This window comes from Elephantulus edwardii, unplaced genomic scaffold (assembly GCF_000299155.1).
Source record: "Elephantulus edwardii isolate Elephantulus edwardi_28Jun2011 unplaced genomic scaffold, EleEdw1.0 scaffold00032, whole genome shotgun sequence".
Classification (NCBI taxonomy): Eukaryota; Metazoa; Chordata; class Mammalia; order Macroscelidea; family Macroscelididae; genus Elephantulus; species Elephantulus edwardii.
The window spans coordinates 5,815,440-5,840,235 of record NW_006399782.1 but is presented as its reverse complement, the minus strand read 5'-3'; the positions used below and the strand labels follow the sequence as shown (position 1 = coordinate 5,840,235).

General features: G+C 41.0%; 1 protein-coding gene across 2 annotated transcripts in view; it reads left to right on the top strand.

Moving 5' to 3' along the window:
* Positions 1-24,796, top strand: part of KALRN (kalirin, RhoGEF kinase) — a 797,511-nt gene that overhangs the window by 269,438 nt on the left and 503,277 nt on the right. For both annotated transcript variants that reach the window (XM_006884214.1, XM_006884215.1), the window contains exon 6: positions 18,553-18,675. In XM_006884214.1, coding sequence (XP_006884276.1) covers positions 18,553-18,675 — 123 coding nt within the window. The remainder of the gene's footprint in view (positions 1-18,552; positions 18,676-24,796) is intronic.

Here is a 24,796-nt window from a genome sequence, read left to right as displayed (position 1 = left end):
CAGCTTTAGTCTGCTTGGCTCCACAGTCAACACTCTTGGCACCAGTAGCCAGGAAATTAAAAGGCGCATTGCCATGGGAAAGTCTGCTGTTAGGGGCCTCTCCAAAGTACTGAAGAGCAGTGCATAAAAACAAGAAGCCCTGGATGCAGCCAGAGTACTCCTTGAAGGCAGGATGATGATGCTTCATGTTTCATGTTTTAAATGGGTAGCTAGGTGAGGCTGTTCTTTGGAAAAGGACATCATGCTTGGAAAGATGGAGGGTTGGTGAAGGAGAGGAGGACCCCCAACAAATGGCTTGACATAGTGACTTCAGCTACGGGCTCTAGTGTATCAGAGATAATGAGAATAGCACAGGATAGAGCAGGGTTCAGGTTGGCTGCTCATAGGGTTGTTTTGATTCATACTCAATGACGTCTAACAACAACAACAACAACCAGTTCTGCTGAATGACACTAAGTTCCCTCCTGTTAGGGACCCCTCTAAAGTACTCAGGAACAACGGTGTCTCTCTGGAGACTAAGGTGCGCCTGATACAGGCCATGGTATTTGCAATCGCTTGTTGTGCATCAGAGAGTTGGACAATGACTAGGGAGGACAGAAGGAAAGTGGATGCTTTTGAGCTGTGGTGTTGGAGATGAGTACTGAATGTACCATGGACTGCCAAGAAAACAAACAGATTCATCTTGGAGAGGATTAAACCAAGCTACTCCTTGGAGGCAAGGATTCTGGGGCTTCGTCTGACATACTTTGGGCATGTTGCCAGGAGGGACAGGTCCTTGGAGAGGGACATCATGCTTGGGAGGGTGGAGGGACAGCGCAGGAGGGGAAGACCCTCTATGAGATGGATTGATTCGGTGACTGGGGTAATCGGGATGGGTGTGTCAGAGGCAGTGTGGTTGGTGCAGGATAGAGCAGGGTTTAGGGCTGTTGTACATAGGGTCGCTATGAGTCGAAAACGACTTGACAGCACATAACAACAACAACAACAACATTAAATTTAATAGAATATTGAAATTATATGTCTATGTATTTGTCTCAATCCTTAAATAATGGCTGTATCTCCTCTTACCGGTATCTGAAACAGAGTGACTACTCATAAAGTGAAAGAAATATTGTACTAAATATTTTTCTGATTGTCTCATAAGATCTGCCCATCCCAGAATCAGTGAATGGCAAAGAGAATAACATTACTATTGAAGTTAGCCAATGACTTCTCAAGATACGCATTGATTACCCACACCCCCCTACCTAGGTTCACTCTTTGTTGTCAGGTGCCAACAAACCCCTATGAACAACAGATCTAAATCTTGCCCTGATCATGCCCCCTCACAGTCTTCGTCATGTTCCAGTCCATTGATGTCATCATTGTGACAGTGCATCTTGCTGAGAACCTGCCTTTCTTTCTCTGACCTTATACCTTTCCCAACATCATGTCTTTTTCCAAAGACTAACTGATTCTGACAGCATGCCCAAAGTATATGACATAAAATCTCACTGTCCTTGCCTCTACAGAGTACCGTCATTGCACTTTCTCCAAGACAGATTTGTTTGTTCTCTTAGTGGTCTAGAATGTATTCAATACTCTTACCTAACACCACAATTCAAGTGTATTTATTCTTCTTTGGCCTTCCTTATTCATTGTCCAATGTTTATATCCTTAGGATGCCATTGAAAACACCATGGCTTATATCCGGTGTAGTTAGCCTTTAAACTGACATTCTTACTCCTTAGCATTTTGAAGGATCCTTGATAGCTTTTCCCTAGTGCATCCATCATATCTTTTGAAATCTTGACTGCTGCTTCATGAGTATTGATTGTGGATCCAAATAAAGTGAAATGGTTAACAGTATCAGCCTTTTCTCTGTCTGTCATGATGTTGCCTATTTGTCCAGTGATGTCGTTTTTGTTTTCTTGATATTGAGATGTACCCTATATTGAAGTCTGTAGTCTCTGATCTTCTTCAATAGGTGTTTCGAGTCTTCACTTTGTGCAAGCAAGATTATGTCATCTACATAATGCAGGCTTCTCAGAAGTCTTCTTTAATCAGCAGGCTGCACTGTTCTTAATATAGTCCAATTTCTTGAATTACTCAGCATACAGATTGAATAGACATTGAGAAAGGATACAACCATGATGCACACCTTTCCTAATTTTAGTTGTACTCATACAAACCTATACATAGACAAGCTTCATTTATCATAGTTATTTTGAAGGTTTAGCCTGCCAAATCATATCTCTATCATCTCTGGATCTGTTTTCATTGATTGTTTTTTTATTCTTTTAAGTTACCTTTTTTTGCTTCTTCACATGTTCAGTAATTTTATTTTATGCTAGATATTGTAGTAATGTATTGTAGAGAATTGTCTTAGATTTGGTTCTTTGGAGAAGCAAAACTAATGAAGCCTAGATTGAGTGAGTGATTGATCAAGGAAATGTATGATGTACTTATGTTGTTATTGTATACTGCTGATTCAGAGCCAATCAAAGCTGACCCTCCAGAGGGTTTCCAGAGTCAGTAAATCCCACAGGAGTAGGTTGTCCATCTTCCTCCCATGGGGCAGCTGGTGGGTTCAAATCATTTGCCTTTGGGTTAACAGCACAGCTTGTTAGCACTAAGCCACCAGAGCTTATAGAGTGACAAGTTCCAGATCTCTAAGTTAGGTCTCGAGAGAGAGATGTATGGAGATTCTAATGAGTTCATCAGCAGGCAGACAGGATCTCAGGCTGCTTATTTTGGAAAGTGATGAATTCAAAGCCAGCAGCTATGGTAGGTTACTATACCAAGTCTAGAAGTCATCACATTTAGATCTGACAAAGTTGTCTTGCTTTTACCAAAGTCCAAACATGTAGGCAATGCAAGCGATACCCATAAGGAAATTTCACTTTAATCTGATAAAACTGATCATACCTTCACAGACCACACCTCTCACCTTTTCCCTTGATCAGTTAAGGCTAATTATATCTCTATAATATATAAAGAGGAGGATCTGAAACATGTGCTTCAGGTGGTCAAGGACTATAGTCTTCAATATGTACTGAAGTTCAACGTTAAGGAGGTAAAGATTCTCACCACTGGGCCAATTGACAGCACCATGATAGATGGAAAAGAGATTGAGATTGTTAACAATTTCAGCTTCCTCCACTCCACAATCAACACTCTTGGAACCAGCAGTCAGGAAATCAAAAGACAAATTGCATTAGGAAAATCTGTTTTCAGAGACCTTTCCAAAGTACTGAAGAGTGACGATGTTGGTTCAGAGACAAAGTTATACCTGATACTAACTGAGATTTTCAGAGCTAATTATTGTGCATCAGAGAGTGGACAGTGACTAAGGATGGCAGAAGACTAAATTTATGCCTTTGAGTTGTGGTGCTGGAGAAGAGTATTGAACATACCATGGTTTGCGAAGAGAACAAATAGATCTCTCCTGGAGAGGGTGGGACCAAACTGCTCCTTAGAGGTAAGGATTTTGGAGCTTTGTCTTACTTACTTTGGGCATATTGCCAGGAGGGACCAGTCCTTGGAGAAGGACATCCTGCTTGGAAAGGTAGAGGAACAGGGCCAGAGAAGAAGATCCTGGACGAGATGTATTAACACATTAACTGGGGAAATGGGGTAGGTTTGTCAGAGGCACATGATAGAGAATAGTTCAGAGCTATTGTGCATAGGGTCACTATGAATCATAGTTGGCTGGATGGCACACAACAACAACAACAACAACAATAACAAAATGTGACCATTAGAATTTCTCTGTAGCTCTCAACATCCTTTTAACTCCTGTAGCTATTCTTTGTTAGATCTTCCAGAGTCTTCTCTGATGTTTAGAGCTTATATTTGGACATAAAGGAAATGTTGATGCATATTTTTGGGACTCTCTTTTTTTCCCCTCAATATCCATAAATGCACTTTATTACACAGATCTGGGAGACAGCAAGTCACCTCCAAGACTGCCTCCAGGACTTTCTTTTTATAGATCCCTCCTCTTAATTCCCTGTCACCCAAAGTCTTGCCACTATACCAGTCCTGACATTTTCTCCCTTCTCTCCCCTGTCCCGTGTGTGTGTGTGTGTATGTGTGTGTATGTAGTGTGTATGCCCCCCTGCTGTGTGTGATTCTCTGCTCAGCTGCTGTTTCCCTGCTATACAGTTTGAGAACTATCTTCTAGGAGAAAGGTAGGATAAGTGTGGAGCTTGTGTTTGTGTCTTGCTTCTTTCAAGGACTGATTGTTGGTCAATCCTTTAAAAAGCTTATAAGATGGTAGGGTTATATCTGATACCAGCAGCCCCAACTAGCAGAACTACAAGCTTTCACATAAACACTTTGAATGAAAGTTCAAGTGTACCAGAATAACTTGGAGAGCACCCACTGCATTAGACTCTCAAGGGTAGAATCTAGGAAACTGTCCCTGGGAGCTATCATTGTAAATTCTAAGAGCAATGAGATTAGAGTGAGGAGAAGTCAGTGACACCTTAAGTGGTCCATAAAAGCGCTAAGGAGGTGAAGAGCCTTCAATTGTATCTAAAGGATGAGAATAAATTGGATATTTAAGTATGCAGCTTTTCATGGAGAAGAAAAATGTGACCATCGAGAGGGGCAGAAACAAACATGGTATAATTTGTGTACATGGCAGTGAATAAAATGACATGACTGAAAAGTATACTTAATGTAGTTGTACTCCATCTATTCAGAAACAACTCATAGCCGACCCTCTAGTGGATTTTCAGAGGCAGTAAGTCACACAAGAGGAGATTTTCTATCTTTCTCCCACAGAGCAGCTGATGGATTTGAATCACATGCCTTTGGGATGGCAGCACAGCTCCTTGCCACTAACCCACCAGAACTCCCTATACTTTGTGTAGGACGGTGGTATTAAATGATGACAAAAGGCAAACTTGAATTAGCTTACAGGTTGGAACCTCGAATAGCATCTGTCTAAGCAGGGTGAATTTTGTGTTGTGGATAACAAACAGTAGCAATAGTTTGGTTTTGGAGTTCCCCCTACCACCTTGACAAGTATATGAGAAAAGTATTATGTTAGAGCATTGAACCTGATGGACAGATAGCTTGGGATGAGGGAGAGAATGGAGCCAAGGAAATGAGTAAGGGATAAATTGCAGTAATCTAAGCAATTCTTCTCTAAGGAAGGCCTTAGAGATTCCAGAGCGTTCTTTACAGGTGAGGATTGGTGAAGCTTCCACTCTCCTACTTTGGGAATGTTGTTAGGAGAGGCTATTCCTGGGAGAGGCACATCGTCCTTGGATCAGTAGAGGGTCAGTGAAGGGGAGGAAGACCCTAATGAGATTGACACAGAGGCTGCTGCAGTGGGATCACGTAAACCAGAGATGATAAGGATGGCCAGGACAGGGTTCAGATCTGTTGTTCATGTAATTGCTCTGAGTTGTACTCGACATGACAGCAACAACAGGCTGGAGGGTCTGGTCTGATGAATGATTAGCGGCAGTAATGGATTAAAAAGACCATGCACTGTTTTACTGGGCTTTGCACAATCGTGCTTTTTGTTTTTTTATTTTTTACAAATTAGAAATTTGTGGCAGCCCTCTGTCTCTCACCGCCATTTTCCCAGCAGCATGAGCTCAGTCTATGTCTTTTTGTCAAATCTTGGCAGTCCTCACAATATTTTGAACTTTTGCAATGAAGCAAATCATGTGAAATGTTTTCTTTCTTAGTATATAGAAGGGGAGCTCTGGTGACCTAGTGGTAAGAAGCTGTACTGCAGTTCCAAGGGCGCGCAGTTTGAATCCACCAGCTGCTCTGCAGGAGAGGGGGGAAGGATGGGCCATCTCCTCCCATGCGACACTGGGTCAGTTCCAACTCCATGGCACACAACAACAACAACAACATATATAAAGCTTATATTTATACTCCACTAGCTCAGGTGGCCTAGTGGACAGAAAGTGCCAAAGGTGGGTGACTTTCATCCATGGCCCTCAGGCCTGGTTTTAACTAGTTTGGGTCAAACATTCTTCTAGGTCATATAGCCCTGGTCTGTCCACTTGCTATACAGAGAGGTAACTTGTGATGCTGAACACTGTGACACTGATGTGTCAAATGCAGTAACAGTTACCCATGGTGGACAGTGTTTGGTGGAGCTCCCTGATTAAAATAAGCTTGGAAGCAGGAGTGATGTCCATTTCCAAAATAGCTTGCCTCTAGAAACCCTGTGATCCTGGAGAAATGATGATAGTTATACAAGTATTCAAATCTTTAGTTCATAGGGTTGCTATGAGTCACATACAACTGGACAGCTCTTAACAACAACAACAACAACAACAACAACTCTGGTGACTTAGTGACAAGGAGCTGTGCTGCAATCCCAAAGGCATGCAGTTCAAGGCCACCACCAGCTGCTCCATGGGAGAAGGATGGGCAGTCTTCTCCCGTGCACTTAACTGTCTCTGAAAACCCACCAGAGGGTCAGCTATGGGTCGGTTCCAACTCGATGGTACACAACAACAGCAACAGTAATCTGTTATATTTTCTTTCGTGTTGTGTACCATCAAATTGGATCTGATTGACACAGGAGGATATTGTCCCTTCTTTTCCAGTAGAGCATCTGGTGGGTTTGAACTTTGTGCCTTTGGGATTGCAGCACAGCTTCTTGCCACTAGGCTCCACCATAGCCTATTAAGTGTGAAATGTTGTTGTTGTTATGTGCTATCAAGTCACTTGCTGCTCATAGTGACCCTATGTACAATAGCCCTAAACCCTGCTCTATCCTGTACCAATCTTATTGTCTCTGACACATCTTCTCCCATTTCCCCAGTCACTGAATGAATCCATTTCATCAATGGTCTTCCTTTCTTGTGCTGTCCCTCCACCCTCTTAAGTGTGATGTCCTTCTCCAAGGATTGGTCCCTCTTTGCAACATGCTCAAAGTATGTCAAACAAAGCCCAAGAATCCTTGCCTTCAAGGAGCAGCCGGGTCTCACCCTCTCTAGGAAGAACCTGTTTATTCTCTTAGCTATCTGTGGTATATTCAGTACTCTTCTCCAACAGCACAGCTCAAAGGCATCAATTCTCTTCCTATCATTCCTAGTCATTGTCCAGCTCTCTGATAAATAGCACGTAAATGCAAAGACCATGGCCTGAACAGGCACACCTTAGTCTCCAGACTGACATCCTTGCTCCTCAGTACTTTGGAGAGGTCTCTGACAGCAGACTTTCCCAGTGCAAGTTGTCTTTTAATTTCCTGGCTGCTGGTACCAAGAGTGTTGATTGTAGAGCCAGAAAACAGAACCTGTTAACAATCTCATTCTCTTCATGTATCATGATGTTGCCAATGGACCTAGTGGTAAGAATCTGTTTTCTTGATGTTGAGCTTCAATCCATAGTGAAGGCTGTAGTCTTTGATCTTCTGCAGCAAGAGCTTCAGGTCCTCCTCAGTTTCAGCAAGCAGTGTTGTGTCATCTCATAACGCAGATTGTTAATGAGTCTTCCTCCAATCCTGATGCCACATTTCTCCTCATAGAGCCTAGTCTCCTGGATAATCTGCTCTGCATATAGATTGAAAAAGTATGGAGATAGGATGCATCCCTGGCGTATTCCCTTCCCAGTTTTGAACCATGTTGTGTTTCCTTACTCTGTTCTTATGATTGCCTCCTGGTCCAAGTATAGGTTTCGTATAAGCACGATCAGGTATTCTGAGAAATGTGAAATAGCTTTATGAAAAATGTATTTGTTCAAGGCAGTATTGCCATAAACCTTCACTTTGTTAAATAAATAAAAAATCTAACACTAAAAAAATGCAATACCTGTGAAGTGCAATAAAAAAAGAATTCAAATATTTGGATTTGAGGATGGAAAGAAGATAGGTTTAGGGAACTGGATGAAGATGTAGGTAATCAGGAGAAGGTAATAGTTTGGATGGGCAGGTTTTAGTAGTTTCAGAGGTTGATAGGACATTAAGGGGGAGGTGTTAATATTGAATCAATAAGTATTGTATGATCATATTGAATCTGTAGGTACCTGTTAGTAAGAATTATTTGGGAAACAATGTAATAACAATTTGAAAACTTGAATTTTAGAGTCAGACAGATTTGAATTTTCAATTTGCTGTCCAGTCTGTATAACTTTGATCAAGTTACTTTATTTCTTTGGAAAACAAATTTTTCTTTCCTGTAGTAGCCCTACCTCTGAAGGATGTTAGGAAGATCAGGATAACATGTGTGAAGTCCACTGTGCTAAGTATGGCATGTCTTAAGAGCATCCTGGAAACAGAGGACATTGAACTTAGGACCAGAAGGACTCTAGAGTCTAAATTAATTTTTATCACTCTAACAACAACATGAGTGTATGACGTTAGACAATTTTACTTCACTTCACTTGAAGGAATTTTTACCATGTCTAAAATACAGCTAACAATGTGTACTTCACAGCATTATTTTAAAGGATACATGAGGTAAACTGTGGAGATACTTAGCTTGTGCTTGACATACTGAATAGGAGATACTATTAATACTGTGAAGTAATGAGCATGGTTGAATTTTATAATGGCCAAGACTTGTTGAATAATGGGCAAAAGGCTGAGATCCAAGTCTTTAATCTGTCACAGCAAAGATATGAAAGACACAGAAGGAAACCATTAGAGTGGTCATAAAGTAGGAGGCCCGTTTAGGTAAATCAGCTTAAAAATTGTGATCTTTCAAAATTAGAGTATTTAGATTGTTTTTGTCATACTAAGACCAAAAAAAATGTGTCAAGGAAGGAAGTGTGGGTGTGTGAAAGCTCTGGTTCTCCTGAGGGAGTAAGGCATCAAATGAAACTTGTGAGGAATCCTTTCATGAGGCAAATGGTTAACAGACCTGGCTGCTAACTGAAACATTGAAGAATTGAGGTCACCCGTAGGTGCGTAGAAGGCAGGCCTGGTGATTTACTTTTGAAAATTAGTCCTATGGAGCACAGTTCTGTTCTGATCTATGATCATGTAGATGTAGTCAACTCAAAGCCAACGAGAGAGACATGCTGCGTGTGCAGAGGGGCGACATGCATCATATCTCTTTCCCATTGGCGTGCCACTAGAAGGTGTTGCCTCTACCAGAAACAGAAGAATATTGGAAAGGATTACATCTGATTCAGACATGAGATCAAAGAGAATGAAAACTCATGGAATAGGAACTAGAGAGCGAGAGGGGACTGATAATCATAGTCGGCGCAGACTCAAGACAGCAGTAAAGGAAGTGTATGGTACAAATGGAAGGGCAGGCAGGAGGAGACTAGAAGGGCAAAGGAAACAGCAGGGGCGGAGCATCCTCCTGAAAGTTTAGGGATGGAAGGAAGGATTGACTAAATGAATGAAGGCTTGGGTTTTCAGCTGCTTCAAGAATCTTTGCAGCAGGCCAGGTCAGATGCAAGGAGATATGGTCCATCAGACAGACAGCTCCAAGAGCTGCCATGGTTTAAAGAACCTTGTCCCCACAGGAATCAGTAGCTCTTGTAACCACTCCACTGGCACAGCTGCCAGGGCTCCTATGATGGACTCAGGAAAGCCTACGGCATGGCGTCTCTGTCAGGTATTTATATAGCATATTTAGAGTTCCTCTCAATCCAAATACAATTTACCAGTCTGTGGTATTTTTACCATAAGCAACCATTTAGTAGCATTTTGATACATACCCTCTTGATTTGTTTCCAGGGAAACAGAACTGAGTTGTTAACTGAAGGTCAAATTATCATGCAGAAGGTTCTCTTAACCCTTTGTTCACAGTGGGAGATGTGTCTATTTCATATAGAAACCAGTACTGTTCCATTTTATGAACAGCATTCTGTGACCTGAGTTTTGGCATCTTTTAGGATGGAAGGTGTAAGAAATGTTCTAGGAGATTAATAGCATATCTGCAGGTCAGAGAACACAGTCTGGGCCAGTGAAATCATTTGGCTCTGTGATTACAGAAGATCAAGTGAGGTGTCTCCTGGGTAACCAGGCTGAGCTGTCCTCCCTAGAGTAGGCTGGATTTATGGCGAAAGATAAAAATGACTTCTCTTCCACAGAATGTAAAATATATACCAGGTAACATGCCTAATTCTAAAGGAAAGCAGGCAGATCCCAGAGCACCTCCTCTGCTTCAGCAGATGTTATAGAGACATCTAGAGCCATTCAGACACATGTCACAGCTGCCACTCTTGTCTGCAGACGTCACTGTGACAGTGATCTCTTCAGAATTATGAATTCCTTATGGCCAGTCAGGCTTGCAGCACACAGAAGAACAGTGTCAAATTGCCTTCAGTGAGGAATTCTAAAAACCTGGAAACTAGGTGCACATTCGTACTCCTTTATTTTTCTTCTTTGGAAAAAAACTCAATTCTAGAATGGAATACCAAGGTTAAACTGGCCCAGGGATCCTAGGCCTAGACACCCACATGATCTGTGTGCTGCCTTGTTTGCATGAGACACGCCCCAGTGTCAGGAAGCATTCCTGGGAGAGTAGAACAGTGCAGTGAGGGGATTTGCCTTTGCTCAGCCACTTCCCTCCTCCTGTCTCTGGCTCCTCCTCCACCTCAGGGTAGGCTCTCATCCCTGGGTCATGTTCACAGAGGGAGGCACTTTCTCACTGAGCTGTTTCTGTAGCCAGGATAAACTAATTCCAGGAGGGATTGCAAGAATAATTGCATTTTAATAGGATTCTCTCCTGAGGGAAAAAACTGTTAAGAGTCAAAGAGATTGAGTCCCCTAATAGTGGAAAAACTTGGGGTATGGCAGAGAGGATGGAGTCGTGGTATTGGAGGGATGGCAGGAGAAAGTGAGTTCCCTGGTCCAAGCACATGGTGACAGCCTCAAAGTGCTGTTCTAGGGTGATTTTTGCAATATAAAAAAGTAATGCAATTTTAAATCTATACCTTTCTTTTATTTTGTGTTCTAAACGAAGTCATTTGGGAAATACATTCAATAGATTACATTCATTATATAAATTTGCAAAATCCTCCTCCACTGTAGCACAAGGTAAAAATATAATAACAAAGCATTTATTTGAATCTCCCTGTTACACTGAAGTTTAAATAATACAAATTGTTACCCTACTTTATAGATGAAAAATCTGAGGTACAAATCAAGTTTTGTCACTTCCCAAAGTATACATGGCAAAATCTGCACAGTAAATGAAACTGCCTGATTTGAATTCTCTGGTTTTTTTCTACTCTAAGATATAACATTTTGTTTTGGAATTGCATGCACACCAGGTTTCCCAGATGTAACAAGATTCGTCTACAAAGCGATTGTTAGTGTTCTCTGGGGCCCAGATTTTTATGGATCACTCGCTGTAGCAAACAAGAAAGTACAGGGAACATGATTGATACTGCATTGTGTGTATTTAGGCAAAGAAAATCCAATGGTTGTCTTCTACCTTCTTAACAAACTTATCAAAGCTGAACAGGAACAATTTTAACACTAAAATAATCTATAATTAGAGAAAATATAAAATGCTAACTATATATGGAAAGGTGGTTTGAAAGTTAGAACTTGAAATTGTGCTATTGCTAAATTTGGCAAATGAGGAAGAATAAATATGAGATTCTTATTTAATATCTTTCACCCTTGAAATAGTTTATGCCTCATTAAAAACAACATAACAATAACCTTTTAACTATCCTCATCTTTAAAAGAGAAAAAATATTTTTGTTCCTTTTCTAATTTGCATTTAAATAGTTTCCTTTAACATGTACTATATATAAAGAACCAAATGTATATATTTCTAACTGAATTTTAACCAGGATAAAAAAATTGTTTAACTTCATTAAAAACAAAACATGAAGAAAAAGGATCCAAATAGCTTACATGTATCATCTATCTCCTTAATGAGACAAAACTATGTTGGTTTCCAAACAAAGAGATGCAATTTCATTATTTAGGCATGAACTCTCCTCTTGGAGGAATTTTGTTGTTCTATTACATTTTGTTAGACCCACTATTTGTAGCTTCTCATGACAGAGGTAGGAAAACAGTCCAAGAAGTTAGAAGACACTGTGGAGATATTTGTTTAGTTTTCTTCCTTTTTTTCTTTCTCCTATTAGGTCTTTGGAGCAGTGTAGATCACATGTCTTCCAGAAACCCAAACTCAAGCAGACAAAATTATAACGTTCCCTTGCTAGAAGAGAGCTTAAAAAGGGTCAGATTGCCTGGAGATTAGCAACATTAGAGCCTGTAAACAACTTGGTTGTTTATTTCTTCCTCTTCCTTTAGCAGCAGGGAGACAACTCCACTTCTCCCAACAAACATGTACTGAATGAATTAATGAATGAACAAGTGAATGAATGAAGGAATGACCAAGCAAGCTGGTCACAGGCTCTTATATAGCTAATCTCAGGGCAAGCTGCCCTTTGTGGAGTAACTGCCTTGCCGAGTCCAGGGAGAAGAGGCAAGGTGCAGGAGACGGCAGCATCCTCAAAGCCTGATGTGATAGATATTATGGCATTGCTGTTGTAATCATTGTGTGTAGCATCGAGTTGGAACCAACCCAGAGCTAACCCTCCTGTGGGTTTTCCGAGGCAGTTAATACACAGGAAGAGATTGCCCACCTTTATTCCGCAGCTGGTGGATTTAAACCAAATGCCTTCTGGTTGGCAGCACAGCTCCTTAAGACGAGACCACCACTGAGTGAAATAAATTGATTTCTAGACCTCGAGCTTCCCTTTGAAAAATCTCTTTACCCAATGTTAACAGGAATAAGATAATCACACTATGTGAGGCTATTTTGAAGGAAATGTGAGATGAGGTGTGTGGATGAACATTTTGAGCTCTAAAATATCAGACACACGTCAGAACTAAGAAACAAGAAGCTGTCTTCCATTGGCCATTAAATAGTGCCAGATGTCTTCATGGCATTCTTTTATTCAAAACATTGGAAATGTAAGTGATAGTCTGATAGTCATGAATGTACCTGGATTGAACCTATTGTAAATGAAGATGGTTATGTCCATTCTAGAAACCACGATTTTTTTTTTTAATTGCCCACAGTCTAATAGGGAATTCAGGGTAGAGTCAGCCTTGAACCAGTTCAGTCATTATTTCATTTGACTTCACATACACACACATTCACATATCACTCACACTCACTCATACTTGTTTACACATGTTCACAGCTCTCTGTCCAGTTCCCCAGGATGCAACTTAAGTGGCTGGTCCTCAAAGACTACCAGGCTTGCAAGAAAGAGGGTTATGGGCAAGTAGGCGGGTGATTCCAGCCCATAGGAGAAGTGGGTGAACTTATCCCTTAAGAAAGAGCCCTCTCTCTTAGAGAGACTTTCATTCTTGATATACTATTGGTACCATCTTACCTCTCGCATAGGTCACCTTCTATCTGCCTGAGATGTGTATCATCTCTTTGTAGTGCTACCTCTAGTTCAAGCTAAGTTTTCCCAGCTTGCCCTAACCATCAGCAAGCAGTTTGTTTGTTCTGCTCCAAAGGGGAACATGGAAGCAGGCTGGATGGCATGAGCACAGGCCTCATTCCATGAGAATTTGGCCTGATGAGGTGTTGTTTCTCCAGCACTTTGAGTTTCTCAGCCATTTTTTACCTCACATTTGTTATTGCTTTCCTCCCTCATTGGCCTGCATTCAGCAATCCTTGCTCTGTAGTTCAGCAGGGACCTGGCGCCGAGCAATCTAATCATTCTGGTGCTAGCACATAACTCAGAGGCTTATTTGCATACCTAAATAGTCATTGAACAGAAAATACAGGCGAGGTCACATCTCGGCCACAGAGATAGCCAAAAAAGTCTGTGGAGCATGGGTTGTTTTATCAAAAGTTCTAGGGGCTTCAAGCATTTCAGATTTTCATTAACTTTATTGACTCTTTTGCCAATAAAGTAAAGTGATGAGAAATTATTTTAAAATGTAGTTGGGAGGCAAAGCTTTAGAGATAAAAAAACGATAGAATGTAATTCCTGTAAACTCCTGGGGTGCCCATTTTATTTTCACATTTTCATATATATATTGCCCAGGGTTCAGATCTCTTGTTCATAGGGTTACTATGAGTCATACTCAATTCGATGGCACCTAGCAACAACTATATATATATATATATCGATGTAATCTCCACATTATGCATGTTGGTCTTTGGAAGGGGATGTTTTTATGCTTAAATGTGGATAGTTACTGCCAAGATGTCTCTCTCTTGATTTCTAGACACATAAATCTAACAGCTCACGGGATACCTCTGCTTGAAACTCTCATAAACCTCCCAAATTCAGTACAGCAAAAACAGAACCTGCTTTCTCCCAACTGCCATCCAAACATTTTATCTTCCTCTTTAGGAAACACCTGAGGTAACACCTCTTAATACAGAGACCCAGGGGGCCAGTCACAGTGACAGCCATTGCTCATCATGTGTAGCGCAATTTATCTGTCAGTGGAGGAGATGGGAGGTGGGGGGAGAGACAGACAGACAGACAGACAGACAGATGGACACTGTGCTGCCATGGTGCTGAGGTTTCAGTAGAGTTTAAATCAGGCAATGAAAAATCTTATAGCTCCTAAACCTCTATGGCAGAGTCTGTTGCACATATTGTCACCATGAATCAGAACTGATTTTATGGGTTGTTGTTGTTGTTGTGTACCGTTGAGTCAGACCCGAACCATAGCTGATCATCTGGTGGGTTTTCAGAGGCAGTTAATCAGACGAGAGGAGATTGCCCATCCTTCTCTTGCAGAGTAGCTGGTGACCTCGAACCACATACCTTTGGATTGCAGTGCAGCTTCTTGCCACTAGGCCACCAGAGCACCCTTGATTTCATGAGGAGGGATTTTTTTTTCCCAAGTTCCCTGAAGCCTATACACGGTTGGTTCACCCTATTGACCTCCTTAGTCATATTTTCTTCTCACTATTGAGCCCTACCTTACTAGTGAAATACTTTCAGTACCCTTGACACCCTGGAATGTTCCAAATTTCTGTCCCTGTGATCATCTTTCTTAGTCTAATGCAGCCATTCCCCTCATCTTCACCTAATTCTATAGGTGCCAAGCCTCATAAAGGTTTCATCTATTCTGGCCTCTTGATTCCATCAAAGGTTCCTTCCCTTGGCTCCCTCAGTATCCCATACTGGCTTATGTCATAGTTTTAAATCACATTATATGTCTAGTTGTATCTTGAGTCGATGTCTGCCTCTTGTGCTGGTCTTTTACCCACTTATCTGCAAGAAGGACATTTCAGCCATGTTTCCCTCGTTATTGCTTTGGACAGTACCTTGCAAATCATTGTTGTTGTGGACCATCGAGTCGGAACTGACACATAGCTAACCCCTCTGGCAGGTTTTCAGAGGCAACTAATCACACAGGAGGAGATTGCCCATCCTTCTCTCATGGAGTGGCTGATGGCCTTGAACCACATGCTTTTGGGATTGCAGTGCAGCTTCTGGCCACTAGACCACCAGAACCAATAATTGTTATTGTTGCTGTTATGTGCTATCGAGTCACCTGTGACTCATAGTGATCCTATGTACAATAGGCCTAAATCCTGCTCTATCCTGTGCCAATCTTACTGTCTCTGGCACATGTACCCTCATTACTCCAGTCCCTAAATCAATCCATCTTATTGAGGGTCTTCCTCTCTTGCACTGTTCCTCCACCCTCCCAAGCATGACGTCCCTCTCCAAGGACTGGTCCCTCCTTGCAGCATGTCTAAAGTATGTTAGATGGAGCTTCAGAATCCTTGCCTCCAAGGAGCAGCCTGGCTTCAACCTCTCCAGGACGAACCTGTTTATTCTCTTAGCAGTCTCTTAGTTTATTCAATACTCTTCTCCAACACCACAGCTCAAAGGCATCAGTTCTCCTTCTCTCATTCCTAGTCATTATCCAGCCCTCTGACACAAGTAATTGCAAAGACCCTGGCCTATATCAGGCACACTTTGATCTCCAGACTGACATCATTGCTCTTCAGTGCTTTGGAGTGGTCTCTAACAGGAGCCTTTCTCAAAGCAATACATCTTTTAATTTCCTGGCTGCTGGTGTCATAGTGTTGACTGTGGAGCCAAGCAAACTAAAGCTGTTTACAATTTCAATCTCTTCACCATCCATCACAATGCTCCCAATTGGCCCAGTGGTGAGAATCTTTGTTTTGTTGATATTGAGCTTCAATCGATATTGAAGTTTGCAGTCCTTGACCTTCTGCAGCAAGCACTTCAGGTCCTCCTCAGTTTCAGCAAGCAGGGTTGTGTCATCTGTATAACACAGATTAGTGTTCCATAAATCTTGCTTGAATACTAAGGGGAAAAATACTCTACAATTTAAAGATTGCCTCACATACTTAGGGCCTGTTGCTAGGAGGTATTATTTCTCAGAGAAGACAAAATTCTGGGAAGGGTGGAGGGTGAAGGAAGAAGAGGAAGACCCTCAACCAAGTGGATTGACATGGTGACTGCTGCAATGGGCTCTTGTGTGTCTGGAAGTGTGAGGACAGCACAGGATATAACAGGGTTCAGATCTTTTGTTCATAAGGTCACTATGAGTCATACTCAACTTGATGGTACCTAACCATCACAACACAATTTAAAGGAGGGAGGTACAGTTGAGTAACAAAGGAACTTTTGACTGCTCAAATCTACTAAGAACCATCTCTTGGAAGGATTACCTAGTAATCTACTTCCAAAGAATCAGCCACTGAAAACCCTATGAAGCTCAGTTCTACTCTCATCCCATAGAGTCGCCGTTAGTTTTAATCTACATGATGCCACTGGTGATGGCCTAGTGGTAAGGTGTTGTGCTGCCTATCCAAAGACAAGTAGTTCAAATCCACCGGTTGCTCCTCAGGAGGAAGATAGACATCTCTTCCTATGTGATTTATGGCTTCAGAAAACTTATTGTGAGGTCAGCTGTAAATCAGTTCATACTCAATTCATACATCAAAACAATTACAATGGAATAACATTGTTTTACCTCTTGAAGCAGTTTCTGAGACTGCTCTTGTACTCAGCTCTTTCATTAGTTCTTACCAACCTATTGAACTTTGTATTGACAGAACTGTGCTCCCAAAAAGTAAGTGTTATAAATCCTAGAAAGATGTCATCCCATCTGGGAATAGCAGGGTTGGTTTTTGGTTTTTTTAAAATTTTATTAATAAGACCATGTCACTGTAATGGGCATCCAATGCCAGTCACCTTTGAGATATAAGAACAGATAAGCATTGATAACCAAGCACAAACAGAAAGAAAGATACAAATTGCATGAACATCGCCAAGGAAGTAAGGAACAGAAGCTTCAAAATGACAAGGACAGAAAGAAAGTCTTAATGCCCTGAATTCAGACTTCCAGCTCCCTAAACTGTGAGGAAATAAATGTCCGTTCATTAAAGCAACTTGTGTCATTTGTTACAGCAACACTAAGCAGCTCTGGTGCAGCTCTGATAGCTTAATGGTAAAGAGTAACATTGCCAACCCAAAGGCAGGCAGTTAGAATCCACCAGTTGCTGTGTGGGAGAAAGATGGGCATTTTCCTTTCATGCAGTCTATAGCCTCTGAAAACCTACAGGAGGATCAGCTATGGGTTGGTTCTGACTCAACAGCGCAAACAAGAAGCAGCAGAAGCTAAGACAAGCATAAACTCCAAGTAAAGCCTTCCCTTCTCCTGATTTACCATTGTACATAGTTCTGGGTAAACTACTTCTCTGGACAGAAAATCCAACTTAATCTGACTTTAGTAATAAAAATTTCTTGACCCAGAGACACTATAGATCAGGCAGGGATCACTGGGATCTCAGCATGCTTCCCTGCCTTTGCCTTGGCTCCACCCTTCTCTACTGGCTTCCCCCTCATTCAGTCTGTTGGGAAAAAACACTACAGCAATTTGAGGCTTAGGGCCACACACTGTTAACAACGTCAAGTAGAGAGAAGCCCTATCTAAAGAACTATAGTTTGGATTTGTTTTTGTCTAGAAGGGTTGCACAAACTTTCTCTCATTATTATTTTTTTTTAATTGTACTGAATTGGATCTCTTTTCCATTTCTGAGTCATCATCATTGGTTAGGAAATGCCATGAACTGATTGAGTTAGGCCTGGGGTCCTGAGGAAGGGATAACCCTTAGAATAATAAGATCCTCCTCTGAAGATGAGGTTCTATTTGGCTCCACTTGAAATATATGAGTCCTCTGGGGAAAGGTGGATATCGAAGTGAATGAGAGAGTTATCAGGAAAATGATCAATTTAGTATCACCAAACAGTAGTTGTTCACAGTTTTGAGTCAGCCTCGAACTCATGATGACCCCATGCCCGATGCAATGAAACTTCCTGGTCTTGCTCCATCTCTATAGTTGACTGCTTTATAGCAACACACAAGCATTCTCTGGTAGACCAGTGATTTGTACATGAGTTACATTTCTAGAAATCAGACCTGGAGCTCCCACATGATGTTGTTGTTTTAAAATGGGTCACTATATAATTGTGAAGGCTCTTCTGACAAGCCAAACTTAGGGTCTTCCCTGACTCTACAAATGGTGCCTGATTCCCATTGAGTAATAGAAGGAGAGCTTTTGCTTTCCAGTAACTGTATGAGTTTTTCTTTATTGGATCTATGACTCTTATGATTTCACCACATCTTCTTGTTTCTTCTAGATGTTTGACTGGATAAGCCACAACAAGGAGTTATTCCTCCAGAGCCACACAGAGATTGGCGTCAGCTACCAGCATGCCGTAGACCTCCAGACACAGCACAATCACTTCGCCATGAACTCCATGGTAAGCAGATCTCAGCACTGCCAGGGATGTGGGACCTGGGGGCGGGGGCAGGAGAGTGGTAAGGTAGAAAACTAGGGGGAGAGGAGAGTGGAGGCAGAAAAGGAAGAACAAAGAACCTCAATCATCTAGACCTCTGACATTCTGTTTGTTGGGGTGGGGAAGTGTGTAGGACATGTAACAGTCCGCTGTTCCTGCTGCTGATTATGGTGCCGTTTCTGCCTCCAGGCCATGTTTTACATGGTGAAAAGCATGTGCTTGGGTTTGTAGGAGGTATTAGCTTATGACTAGAAGGGAGAGTCACCAGTTCCACTCTGTTGACTTAACCAACATTTTCAGGTTAACTCTGAGTCAATAATTTGAGGTGGTGAAGAGCCACAAGCCATGGTGTAGTGCAAATGGCTGAGTGAATTGGGGATATCTAGACTCGAGAAGCCTTACGGGACTCATGCTTGCAGCCTTTAAATACTTGAAAGCTTTGTTTTGGTAAATAGAGAGTAGAATAGCTTTGTGTTGTTCTAGAAGGCAGAACTGTCCAGAACAGGAGACTTTGAGGAGTCAGGACGTAGCTCAGTGAAGTGGGTTGCTCTAGGAAATCAGTGAATTTCCTATGGTGGGGAATGTTTAAGCATATGCTGAATGCTTCTTTACCAAAACCAGAGATAGAGATTAACTAGCTGTTTGAATAAAATGAATTCATTTTTCTCCAATGTGCTTCAGTTTCTTCAACTGTAAAATGGAAACAATCATATCGTGTAATAGAGTTGTTATGAGGATTACTTAATGAATGTTTTTAGAGCAATTGGAAGGACGCCTGGCTTAGAATAAGTCATCAGCTCGAACTGGTACAATGATGATGATGTAGGATTCTAGTCCATAGACACTTGTTACCCTTCATAAATCTAATTCTTTGGGATGTTCTTTTTCCCATGTGATTTCTCTAATACTTTAAAAATCCTGCCTGTTATTGGGTCCATTATATTACAACCTTGCAGTGTAAATATGCCCCATTGTGTTTCTACTGCTCCTGCCATCTCTTCATAGTGGCACTACTGGTCAGGAAAAACAGCTTCAGCCTTCTCCACCTCCCTTCTACCTGCACACCAGACACCTTATCGTGCCATCTGGTGATGCTGGGAAAACTCAGCTTTCTCTTAGATGGAAGCACCAATGACTTCTTCAGTACTGATCTCAGTAGTTGAAAGTGTATTGATGCTTCCTTTCATAGTGAAATTGAACTCACATGAACTTTGGAGTTTCATTTGGTGAGGAGAGAAAGGGATTCATTGGCTGTCCATATGTACTTGGGAGTGGTGGTGGTGTGTGTGTGTGTGTGTGTGTGTGTCATTATTTCAGTTTCCAGTACCCACTATGTACCAGTTTCTTCACATAAGCTATTTCTAGCTAACAACCTGAAAAGGTAGTATTTTTGTATGATTTTATTTAGGTAAAATTTCCTATGCTGAATTTTCTATGTGTATAATTTGTTGAGTTTTGATACATACATGCATCAGTGAAACCACTAGTCTAACTATGATGTACAGCGTTTCTGTCAACCAAGAAAATTCCATTTTATCCCTTCCAGTCAATTGCCAACACCCATTAGAAACCACTGTTCTGATTTCTATCATCAAAGGTTAGTTTTGTCTGTTCTTTAACTTTTTAGAAGTATAATAATTTCATATATACCTTTTGATGTCTAATTATTTCATTCAACTTGTTTTCAAGATTCTTTTTTTTTATCCAACAGTAGTTTGTTTCTTGTTTTATTATTATTATATTATTTTATTGTATGATGTTCCATAATTTTAAAATTAATTTTTCTGTTGATAAATTTTTTAAATTCTTATTATTTTTTATTTTTTAAATTTAGTTTGTTTATTTTTCATCTCAATGAACATCTACAGAGATTTTGGGAAAAAATATGGAATGCTTCACGAATTTGCATGTCGTCCTTGCGCAGGGGCCATGCTAATCTTCTCTGTATCGTTCCAATTTTAGTATATGTGCTGCCGAAGCGAGCACGAAATTCTTATTCTTAACTTTAGGGCAATAAGAAATAAAGTTCATTTAAGTATTCATGCACAAGTCTAACTGAATTAGAAATTGTGCCCCAAAATCTATGATTTATCAAAACTTACAGATTCAGATGCACTCTAACATTTGAGATTCACAGATCTATTGTAAAGGCAGTTCAGGCACATGAAACATAAATAACAGTTCTTATTAATCACCATCATCACCCTTGTCTTTTATTAAGTGAGCACTTAGTATATACTGAGTCCATTTCTAAGTGTTCCCATGCTCATTACAGAGTCACGTAATGTTTTGCATACACTCTGTCGTTAAATCCTCCAAAAACTTTCTAAAGTAGCTATCATTATCTTCCAACATTTTAATATGTAAAAGCTGAGGCTCAAGGAGTATTAAGCAAATGCTGTGTACATTCAGAGAATGAAAAGTGTGTGAGTTGAGGAGCTTTAGGGATGGAAAGTGATGCAGTAAATGAATCCTGAAGGTTGTGTAGGATTTGATGGATGAAGTGAGTGACAGTAAGAAAAATGATTCAGAGATAAAAGTGAGCAAGGTATGCTTGGTAGCCAGTGAAGATGTGGTCTTAGGGGCCAGTTGTCTAGGTGATAATAGACAAAAATCCTTTATTTTATTCATTCATTGTTGCACATTTTCTCTCTTTACCTCCCTTCCTGTGCCCCCAGTCTACTTTGCAATGTACCTCATGTTCCAAATTGTAGTCATACAATGCTTAATCATATAGTTCTTCTCTTCATATGTTCCAGTATAGTGTTCATTATCTACTCTTTTCCTATTCTCCCCTAATCCCCCATATCAGTCCTGGTTTTTAACAGCAGTGTTATGCAGTAGTTGTCCTTTTGTTACTGTGATGTCTTAGTATAATGTCCTCCAAGCACCCCCATATCGTGTAATGTTTTATATGTTCATTGTTTTTCATAGCTGCATAATATCCCATTGTGTGAATATACCATAATTTTGTTGATGAGCCCTTGGTTTGCTATCTCTTCACTAGTGTGAAGAACACAGCAATAAACATGAGTATGCATATATCTGTTTGAGTCTCGGCTCTGTTTTCTTTAGGGTATATTCCCAGAAGTAGAATTACTGGGCCAAAGGTATTTCTAGTTCCAACTTTTTGAGAAAGCACCAAACCGTCTTCCATAGTGTTTGTACCATTTTATGTTACCACTAGCAGTGAAGAAGGGTACCAATCTCTCCACAACCTGATCAGCATTTGTTATTTGCTGCTCTTTTGAACTTTACTATTGTTGCTGGGGTGAGCTGGCATCTCATAGTTGTTCTCATTTGCATCTTTCTTATAGGTAGGAATTTTGAATATTTTTTCATGTGTTTTTTTGCCATCTGAAAGTCTTCTTTGGTGAAGTATCTAGTCATATCCTGCATCATTTTGTGTTTGGGTTGTTTACCTTTTTCTTGTTGAGGTGCTGGAGTATTCTATAAATTTTAGATATGAATCTCTTATCAGATATGTCATTGCCAAAGATTTTTCCTCAGTCTGTGGGTTTCCTTTTTACCCAGTTCAGAAATTTTTTGATGTACATAGGAATTTGATTTTTAAAAGGTTCTATTAAAAAAAAAAAGAAAAAAAGGTTCCATTCATCTATTTAATTCTCTGATGATTATAGGCTTCCCATTGTGGTTGGAAGTCTGTTCATGCTCTGGATTAAGGTTTCTAGAGTTCTTCCTAGATTTTCTCTGATGAATTTTATAGTCTTTGGTTTTATTCCTAGATCCTTAATCCACTTTAAGTTGGGTTTTGTGTGTGGTGTGAGGTGTGGGTCTTAAGTTTTCTGTAGATGGTTTTCCAATTTTGCCCACACTATTTGTTAAAGAGCTCTGGTGGCCTAGTGGCAAGAAGCTGTGCTGCAATCCTGAAGGCACATGGTTCAAGGCCACCAGCAGATCTGTGGGAGAAGGATGGGCAGTCTCCTCTCGTAGGATTAACTGCCTCAAAACCCACTGGATGGCCAGCTATAGGTCGGTTCTGACTCTACAGTACAACAACAACAACATTTGTTAAAGAGGCTGTCATTTCCACAATTAACTGATTTCTTCTGCTTAGACAAAGAGTTTAGTAAGATTCACAGTGTCCTGAGCAACCCACATAAAGAAGCGCTGTCATAGGGTAGCCCAATCCTAGTAAAGCAGCAAATCTTCACAGAAAGCTCATTCTGTTTTCTAATCCTATTTCTAAAGGCTCTTCTTTGATAAAAGGGCTTCTAGCAGCCTAGTGAATAAGCAGTTGTGCTGCCTACCCAAAGGCAGATGGTTGAAATCCATCAGCTTCTTTGAAGCAGAAAAATGAGTAGTCTCTCGCCTGTGATTTACAGACTCTGAAAACCCACTGAAGGGTCAGCTACGAGTCGATTCCAGCATGAAAGCAGTAACAACTCCTTTGAAGAGAACTTTGCCTTTGTACTAAGGAGCAATTGGCCAGAGTCTTTAGGCCTAAGCGGGATGATGCTGACAGGGTGAGATTAACCAGTAGTCTTTATCTCCAGCTCTTGCAGAGTCACGGTCTCCCTTCATGGAGCGCTGACTTGCTGCTACTTGCCTTTATACCTCACTCCAAGGGGAGCAAGTAGGGATCAGACAGAACAGGGAAAACCAACTAACTCCAATGTAGGGTGGCAAGTGACAAGCTACATGAGGTCACAGAGTGGGAGACGCCACATACCAGGCCCACTTACCTCCCTCTCTTGCTCTGATCTCTTCTTCCTTAACCATCCTCAAATCTCCTCATCTTAAGAACAATGAGATCTCCTTGCCAATGAGGCTATGTCTTTAGTCTCATTCCTAAAAAAAAAAAATTAGAAGAAAAATCTTTGCCTACTTCAGTTCTATCTGATGGTATCTCTTGCTTCCTGCCTGTAATGTCATTCCTCTCATCTCTCCCTCACCTCACCTGAATTTCCACCATCCTGCCCACCATTGCTCAGAGAGCAGAATGAAGTTAGAAAACAAAGTTTAGTTAGCAATCTTGTGATGGAAACTGCGATTACGGGGTCTTCTACAGGAACACTCTCAGTGTGGTATGGGCGGGGAGAATAGGAGGCTGTGGAAGAGATAGAAAATATAGGAACAGTGTTGGGAAAAAATAAACATAGAGGGTTACAGAGGTCAAGAGGAAAATAATTTCATTTTCTACCAGGCTTCAAAAATTATTCATACCTCTACTTGATTAAATTAACTGTTGTCCTTGGAGAAGGACATCATGCTTGCAAAGGTGGAGGGCCAGTGCAGAAGAGGAAGAGCCTGGATGAGGTTAATTGACACAGAAACTAGAGTATTGGGGGTAGGTGTGTTGGGGACAGTGAAACTGGCTCAGGACAGGGCAGGAGTCAGAGCTATGTGTTGTGGGTGACTCTATGACACATAATAACAACTAGATTAAATTATCTCCTAATTATAGAATTTTTTATCTCATTCAAGAATTTTCTTTTTTAAGAGACATTTTATTCTAGTGATTTTGAGCAGCTTTTAGAAATGGCCTTTGGTATTGTTGATTGGCCAAAGCATAGGTTAGGCAGAGGGGGCAAAAATCATACAATTAGAATGAGTCGGGGGAAGGGCAGTGAGGAGGAAGGGATACAGAGGAGAGAATGAGTAGAAAACCAATTCACGAGTTAGAATTTTTTAGAGGCTACATTCACTTCAGGTTTTCTACAAGGGCTCTGGAATCCATTCAGGGTTATTGAGCAATGGAATGTCTGAACTTTTAAAAAATACAATATGGCCATTCACGTATTATTCTTCCATGCAGCAAGCATTATTAATCTGTGCTGTACAGACTTTGGGCACGTGACCAGGAGGGACCGGTCCTTGGGGAAGGACATCATGCGTGGAGGGCTCAAGGGCAGCACAGGGGAGGAGGACCCAGGGTGAAATGGATTGACTCAGTGGCTGGAGAAATGGGGTTGGCTCGAGATAGGGCAAGGATCAGAGCTAATGTACATAGGGTCACTGTGAGTCACAGACGACTTGATGGCACAAAACAGAACACAATATATAGTTGAGTTAACACACTAAAGAAGAAATAACTCTGACCTCAAGTTATAGTCACTCAGGG